Here is an 8,869-nt window from a genome sequence, read left to right as displayed (position 1 = left end):
CTTCTGGAATCCCCCTTATTGGAATCATATGTTCATGCCTCCCATTGATCCTATATTGCCCTGATGATGAATCACGATTCACTGGACCAGTACAGTGGTTTCAAGATCACCAGGACAAGATCTGGTTACTGGATTCCTTGCAAGTGTATCTAAAACTCAATCACCTTCACACCTCACCTCGTCAGTTTCTGCTGTGTAGTCTCCAAATCTGCATAAATTCCTTCCCAAGTTTCCAAGCAGTGGTTGCAAACACCACCAGCAGTCACATCTCTAGCCTGAGTCCGGCTCACAAATCTGGATACTGGATACTGAATGAGACACAGGAGCAAAGGAAAACCCACTGTCAAAATCATCTCAGGCTGCCAGGCCTCTGCTCAGCACAAAGAAGAAATAGGAACATGTACTTCCAAGAGGCAGTATAGTCTATTTTTCATAGCACAAAGAAGAAATAGGAACATGTACTTCCAAGAGGCAGTATAGTCTCATCAATATTTTTCATGAAAAGGGGATTTTTAAAACAATACATGCATAAATAAAAGCATTAGAACATCAAACATGTCACTCACACTTTTACATTTTACTTAATTTTCTCTGAAATTGCTCCCCCAGTAAGGCAAAAGCCATATTGATTTGCCCACCATTATATCACTCATCTCACAGAGCCTATGACATAAGCCCAAAACAAGTTGATGAATACCATGGAAATCTCAGTACATTGCTAGATCCCCAGAGGGCTTTGTGTCCAGCCATGGTGGAAGACAAATGGGGAAGATGCTCCTAGTGCTTACATTGCTACGACATGTGCAGAATTAAGTTCCAAGAGAGATTCATGAAAATAAGTCATTTGAAATGTAAAAATGAAGCCGGATGTGGTGGCGCAAACTTTACTCCCAGCACCCGGAAGGCAGAGGCAGGAGGATCTCTGTGAGTTCAAGGCCAGCCTGATCTACACAGCGAGTTCCAGGCCAGGTGGAGACCCTGTCTCAAAAAGACCAAAAAAAAAGTAAAAAGGAAAGTTCAGTTTCTCTTCGCACTGATTATTTTTTGTCTGTAGTGAATTCATTATCAGTTTCCAGTTTTAATCATTACCAAAAAGAGTCTCATAAAAGCAAAAAAAGACTATCAAAACAAGCAAGTGCTCCAGAACATGGATAGACACAAGAGAGCACTTAGAGGACATTAATTAACTAGTACTATGTCTTTTGATAGTCAAGATTACATATGTACCTGTAAACATGCTTTTAATGTTGTGTGTGTATGTGTAAGAGTGTAGTATATGTGTGTGTGTGTGATATGCACATGGGTGTGTGCAGTTCTACATGCCCATGTCTGGCTCTATCACTTTCCACCTGTCCCCTTGAGTCAGGATCTCTCCCTGAACCTACAGCAGGAAGTCCCAGTGATCCTCCTGACTCGGCCCTGCCTCCCTCCCTCCCTCCCTCCCTTCCAGCACTGGGGTTACAGGCATGTGCAACCACTCCTAGTTTTTTTTAAACTGTGTTCTAGAGATTTGAACTCAGGTCTCATGCTTGCACAGCAAAACTCTTACCTGCTAAGCCATCTTCCCAGCCCGTAGACATTTTCAACTGATTGGTCTTAACCTTATCTACTCAGAGGAGATATTTATAAGAGATTTCTTGAATAATTTAAGTTTGAAAATAACTATATACAGTAGAGCAGTAGTGTGTCCTCAGGTTATAATTTACCATTGAATTATAGAAGTTTAATACAGTATACCTTTTTATTTAGCTTGACTTCTGGAAACCAGATTCTGCCACACTAATCAAACCTCACAGTACAGTTGACTTTCATGTCAAAGCAGAAGATACTGCTGTTGTGAAGGACTTTCTGGAACAGAATGAATTTCTCTATGAGTAAGTTTATGCTTTATAGCTATTAAAATTCTTTCCTTCTTCTTTAAGACTAACCATGGGATGCTAAAAAATGAGGTGATGACTATGTGTCTTCGTTTGTTCTCCATTGCTGTGACAAAACACTCTGACCAGTACCAACTTGGGGAGGAAAGGGTTTATTTGTCTCACATCTCCCAGGTCACACGCAGTTCATCAGGGAGCCCAAGGTAGGAACTCAGGGCAGGAAGGAACCTGAAGGCAGGAGCTGGAGCACAGGTCATGGAGGAACGCTGCTTACTGGCTTGCTCTCTTGGCCCCTGCTCAGCCTGCTTTCTTATGCAACACAGGCCCACCTGCCCAGGGGTGGCACCACCCACAGTGTGCTGGGCCCTCCCACATCACTCATCAAGAAGATGCCCCTCAGACATGGCCACAGGCCAGTCCAATAGAGGCAATTCCCCGACTGAGGCTCCCTCAACCCAGGTGTGTCACGTTGACACTAAAGCTGTCCAGCACACTATGTTTTACCCACACAAAGAGGTGACAGCAGAACTGACACTGGACTCTGTATTTTAAGACTTGGTAGATTTCATGTTTAGTTATTGTTCTAATGAAAAATGCTTTTACACTCTTGAACCAGTCAAATATGTGACCTGCTACTATTTTTAAAGTGATATATAAAGGTCAAACCAATGAACACTATTATCACCTGACATAGTTTTATCCTCAGATTTTCTTTCTGGGTTATCAGACTTCTTGTGAACAGTGCAAGCTCTTCATCGTCTTCTAGTTTAAGAATAAGACTAGGGCTAATCTGTCCTTTGCTAAAGAGCCCATCACTCCCTCTAATGATAAAAGGGTGGAAGAAGAATTAAAAGGAAGGAAAGTGATCTCCAAAAGACTAGAGAGGAGTTGGATAAACTGATCAATTTCCTCTCCCCAAATACCACATTGTTCCGTCTACATCTTTCACAATGAGAACGTCCACCTAAGAAGAGAAAGCTGTCATTGCTGACCCGAAAAAATAGACACTGATCCTGGCTGCATTCAGTACAGAAAAGGATAGCTATGGCTTCGAATACAATAGGGGAATTAATAGACTTTAAGTGATGGATTGGGGCAGTGCATAATAGATGACAGAAAGAGCAGAAAGCTTGAGATTGAGGGAAACAGATGAAGTTTAGGAGTCAGGGAGGGCTGACTTCGACTAAGAACTAAGGACATGGGAGTTAGCCAGGCAAAGACATAGAAAAACCTTCCTCTCAGCAGAGAATAGACAATACGCTAAGGCTTGGGGGTGGGGAGAATGTGATGACTAAATACAACTGCAGGAGAGGGAATGAAGAATGATCTGTAGGACAGTACCGAGCTCTTCTCCAGGGAGAGACCAAGGAGGAGCAAAAGAAATACTCAAGGTTCAGCTCTGAGTGTGCAAATGTTTATCCAACGATCCCTAACCACATGGTGTGGGTGCTGAACTCAGGTCCTCTGGAAAAGCAGTATACACCCTTAATTACTGAGATGTCTCTCCAACCCAACATAAAAACTTTTTTGTTTTTTTTTTTGTTGTTGTTGTTGTTTTTTTGTTTTTTTTTTGTTTTTTTTTTTTTTGGTCTTTTTGAAACAGGGTTTCACTGTAGCCCCAGCTGGCCTGGAACTCACTATGGAATCCAGACTGGCCTCGATCTCACAGAGATTCATCAGTCTCTGTGTCCCAAATCTTAAGATTAAAGTAAAGGCACACGCCCAATTTATAAGAGCCCTTTTTAAAGATTTAACAAAACTACTATGTTTAAGTTCATTACCATGCCTCATATGACTTAGCTATCTGACCCTTCCTGAGGTTAAGTGTCAAAATGTGACCTTAAACGTCCTTCTTGAAAGCAAATATAACCTAGTAAATTGCAAGGTATGATTAAGATTCATGTCTGTGGTATTTTGTTATTATCTGGCAAGGATAAAAAGCTCAGCTTTGGAACCTCAGTAACATTCAAGGGGATGAGCTGTTTCTCTAGAATTCTTTGAGAAAAATAAAGGAAAACCAGTAACAATGGACTAACACTAGCAACTGAAATAACTCCCAATTCTCTTCATATTTTGAGACAGTGAAATGACTTCTGAACCCCTCTCAATCTTCATTTACAGTGTCAGCTCGAAGATTCACTCCCTTCTTCTAAGAGCAAGTTTCATGGAATTGTGGATGAATGTGTAGAATGTAGGGAGCTCCCTAGGACTTAGATTTTGATTTTTTTCTTCTCTGCTCACTGCTGAGAACACATGTAACATATAATTTTCTAAATGCTAAACCCTAGGAATCCTGAAGAATCTCTCTAGCAACATCACACTTTTATTTCATAGGGCAACTCGTTTATATTTCATTTCCTGCTGGTAAGAACTTACAATTGTTTCTTTGTGTTTAACAGGGACCATCAATTACACAAGTTCCACCAAAATAGCATTCAGATTCCTTCAGTGGTTCACCAAGACTTATATCATTTAGCAGTTTTAAACAGATGTTAAATTATCATGGGAAATATTTTAAAATGCCTGCATAAAAATAAACTGCATTATTACACCGCAAGATTGTATCCCTAAGCAGAGAAAGACTGGGAATTGAATAGTATCTGCCCTCAGTTCGCAGTCTGAAGCCAAGCTACAGAATCCTTTGATAGGCAGCACTGTAAGTCCCTTCCTACAAATTCCAAAAAGACTGCTTTCCCCTTATCCAAACCAGAGAAAGGCTACATGCTGCTAACTACATATACTGTCATTTTTTCTGCATATTTAAGAATTGTGCAGAAAAGTGTCATGAGTCCATATCAGGGTTTTTTAGTTCCAACCGGACATACAGTCAAAGACCTATGAAATATTCCATTTTGCAGAATCTGCAAACTGGATAAAACCACACCATGTCTCTCTTTTCTTGCTTTATTGAGAGTCTCATTGATCTAATTTACTTGCATGTTAAAAAAAATAAAAAGAGATTGGATGGCACTATTTTAAAAGCATATAAAATATGAAATAGTATATGTCTCTGTATTTTAGAGCCGCAGTGAGGTCCTTATTATATTAAGAACCATTATTTTAATCTTTTACAGTAGTACGTAATTATTTAGTAATAAAATTTTGTCATAGAACTAAAGTAGTTCTTTGTTCTAAATCTAATAAAACCAAATAACCATAAGCCTGGAAAAGATCATTTGAGGTCAAGTTCCAGTCTTTGGGCAAAATCAGCATCTCAGTTCAACCTGATTTTGATGCAAGAAGATACTTTTACTGTTGAGTAACGTTAACTAATTTTTATACCTCCTTGTCCTGGTTATCAGCAAAAATGATAAATACTTAGCACAGTAATAACTCTGAGAGAATGTCTCTTAGGGCAAAACACTATGACAAGCTCGATCAGTCACTGAGTCTTCTCGAAGTCTTCTCGAAGTCATTTGAACTTGAGTTGTAGGCACAGGTGAAAGGATAACTACACATTATACAAGTTTTGAGGCTTCCTTCCCCCAGTCCTGATTGCTGAAGATCAGCCATGGCGGTGATTATGGCTTTAGCTAGTCCAAGGTCATGGAGTGCCAAGAAGCAATTAACAGTATAACTTTTCTCTAGGCACCCAGTGAGAAGCCATGTAACCTATGCATATCGTTTGCTCACTGGTAGTGGAAAACTTTAACATGTACAGAGCTAGGGCTGTCGCTCAGTGAGTGTACAGTGCTTCCCTTGCATGTACAAGGGCTTAGGTACACAACCAGGCACTAGGAAGATAGAAAGCTGACATATAACCATTTGCCGTTTTCTGTTTGATCTTTCTTTCATTCTTGTTTTGTTGAGAGAATTTCGTCTGTGTTAGGCAGGATTTGTTCTTTCCATTTGATGACACGGAAATACAATTATTTTTTTGAGGTTTCCTGGCAGTTGATTGTTTTCTAGTTTACATGTTTTTGTTTTGCTTTATTTGTTTTTGCTTCATTATTAGTTTTCCTTAAAGATCATTTTTGTTACTACATTCTAAGGTTTGGTATCTCCATTTGTTCTTGGTTTATAAAGGCGAAATAGAGGATGTTTTGCAAAGAATTCAGAAGGCATCTGTGTTGATGACCAGGGCTTATGGATTTGTTCTGCACTTCAGAATTGAAAGGGGCGTTGAGCATCTTCTAATCAAAAATCCTCATTCCCAAATCACGAAATTAAGGCCCAGAGAGTACATGATATTTCTAAAACCAATATGTAAATTGAGCCAAACAACGACTTTGACTTTTCGATACCCAATTCGCTATTCTCTCTACTTCCTCTTCATATTTCAGTTTAGATGCTGAAAATAATTATGGCACTTACACTCATGATGGTCCCCCAAAATGTCTGCATCCTAATCCTCAAATGCCTGAACACGATACATTGCATCACAAAGAGAAATCGAGGTTTAATGTTCTTAACAAGCTAATTTAAAATGGGAAGACAGTGTTTGTTCATAAAGATCCACATGTCATTAAACAAGGACAAGGAAAACAGAAGAAGTCAGTGATTAGAAGTGAGATCTCAATTTGCCACTGCTGACTTTAGAGAGCAGGAAGGAGATCCATAGCTCAGGAATTCAGGTGGCCTCCAGGAGCTGCAAAAAACTCAGAGGGATCAGATTCTCCCCAAGAACTCTAGAAAAGAATATATCCCAGTGAGACCTATGTGGGACTTCTCACTTAACCAGAACTGTAAATTGATAAATCTATGTTGCTTTAAGCCACTAAGTTTGGGGTAAACTGCACACATTCAAAAACTAACGCACTAACAAAGTTTTGATGACTATTCAGTACAAGATCTTCTTTGTACAGATAAACTTTAAGATTTTATCTTTTCCATTTTTAAAATACTACCTTAAGAAAAGTTAAGTCATTAAGACAGTATTTGCTAAAAAGCCAAATCATTTAGTATTAATTTATTGCATTTTCCACTAACAGACACATGTTCATACCCAGATTCATCAAATGGAAGAGGAGCTATGGAACATTCAGAGGGAGACTCAGAGATGCTCTTGGGTCAAAGGGAGGAAAAGCAGGCTTTTGATGTGTTCCTGCAATTCTCTGTATGTCAGATAAAAAAAAATTTCAAGGCTTAAATGTGGATAATAAAGTTTCAGGGAATGGATCTCTGTCTTGTAATATTCACAGTGATCAAGGACACTGATGCTCAAAAGCTTTTGTCCCTTTTCCAAGCATAATTTCCACTCAAAGTAGGTGGGAGGTGAAAATAGATGTTTTCAGATCTGCTCCTTAGGAGCAGGATGCACAGGAATTTGCAACCAAGCTGTGCATTTATAGGAATAGGCAGGTGTTCTGGTTTGTTCTTTTCATTGCTGTGACAAAACACTCTGACCAATACCAACTTGGGGAGGAAAGGGTTTGTTCAGCTTACATCTCCCAGGTCGTAGTTCATCAGGGAGCCCAAGGCAGGAACTCAGGGCAGGAACCTGGAGGCAGGAGCTGGAGCACAGGCCTTGGAGAAACACTGCTTACTGGCTTGCTCCCCTGGCCCCTGCTCAGCCTGCTTTGTTATGCAACACAGGCCCACCTGCCCAGGAGTGGCACCACCCACAGTGGGCTGGGCCCTCCCACATCACTCATCAAGAAGATGCCCCACAGACATGGCCACAGGCCAGTCCAATAGAGGCAATCCCCCAACTGAGGCTCCCTCAACCCAGGTGTGTCAAGTTGACACTAAAGCTAACCAGCACAGCAGGCCTCGAAGAGTCTGTCTCCAATTCTTGTATTGCCTTCCTATTGAACTATTATTAAGCCAGCCAAATAGATAAGTGGACATTAGTTCTTTAAATCTGGTATCTTTCCACCTAATAAATATTTAGCGTTGTCAATATTTCTGAATTTCCAACCAGCAAGTTATGTTCCTAAAAATCTGGAGTTCGGCCCTCAGTTACCGAATCTATCAGTTACCTGGATGAGACTGAATAGGTTTCTGGGACAGGGGCTTTCAGTGCTAAAATCAGGCCCATCCGTGAGGAAGAAAAAACACACATAGGCCTCAAGTGCATATTGTTGTGTGGATGCCCAAGACCCTGAGGCAAAATTCCCAGGCATCAGAGGAACCCATTTCTGAGGTTAGGGTCACCCAGGTACTTGAAGTTTGGGCCAAGGAAGAGTCCATCTGATTCAGCCCCTTCAGTGTCCTCAATGGCTCATTTTTTACAGTCAATACCAGAATCTCCCTTAAGCAGCTCAGCTTGTATGGCCTCAAGAACAGTGAAAGCCAATGTGCGGATCCATGGAGAATGCACTGCATTCTCTGCATCCTAAGCCAGAGGCTCTCATCTTCGCATGCGCTTACTAGGGAAGAATACGCTCACATTCATAGAAACATCCACTTTGACTCACACAGGGTATTGATGAGCAACATGAAGAATGTTCTGGAGGCTCAGTTTGATAGCCACACCCGTGCAAGTGGACACAGCTACACAAAGTACAACAGCTGGGAAACGGTACTACGTGCCTTTGACTTTGGTAGACTTTTGGGGGGAGAGGGGATTGAAACAGCAACATAATATTAATCCATAATGATTCCCTTTGGTAGATAGAGGCTTGGACTCAACAAGTTGCCTCTGAGAATCCAGACCTCGTTTCTCGAAGTGTCATTGGAACCACATTTGAAGGACGTAATCTGTATGTCCTCAAGGTGAGTATTTTTAACCATGACCTTACCATATCTGAGTGATTTAAATCAAGGAGTTCTAAATTCATTAACATCTGTTTCGCTGATGTACTTATCTCTAAAATTGCTAGAACAAATAGATCCCTTGATTCTTTTAATTGTGCATGGATTTATTATTTTAAATTTTTTGACAGTTTCACACATGAACACTGTGTTGACATCACTTCACCCCACTTTCTCAGCCCTCATGACCTATCCCTTGATTAATATTGCTACACACACACACACACACACACACACACACACACACGAGTACTAAGTCCATTTAATGGCGCTGTGAATTTAACCACATTCCTGTA

General features: G+C 40.5%; 1 protein-coding gene across 1 annotated transcript in view; it reads left to right on the top strand.

The window, feature by feature from the left end:
• The window catches only part of Cpb1 (carboxypeptidase B1), a 29,445-nt gene that overhangs the window by 6,073 nt on the left and 14,503 nt on the right, over nucleotides 1–8,869 (top strand). The window contains exons 3-5 of the mRNA XM_008848048.1: nucleotides 1,750–1,874; nucleotides 8,241–8,340; nucleotides 8,433–8,534. Of these exons, the coding sequence (XP_008846270.1) occupies nucleotides 1,750–1,874; nucleotides 8,241–8,340; nucleotides 8,433–8,534 (327 nt within the window). The remainder of the gene's footprint in view (nucleotides 1–1,749; nucleotides 1,875–8,240; nucleotides 8,341–8,432; nucleotides 8,535–8,869) is intronic.

The sequence above is a fragment of the Nannospalax galili genome, unplaced genomic scaffold (genome assembly GCF_000622305.1).
Source record: "Nannospalax galili isolate Female #2095 unplaced genomic scaffold, S.galili_v1.0 scaffold423, whole genome shotgun sequence".
NCBI classification, from domain to species: domain Eukaryota; kingdom Metazoa; phylum Chordata; class Mammalia; order Rodentia; family Spalacidae; genus Nannospalax; species Nannospalax galili.
Note: the sequence above shows the minus strand (reverse complement) of the source record. Positions and strands in the feature narration are given on the sequence as shown.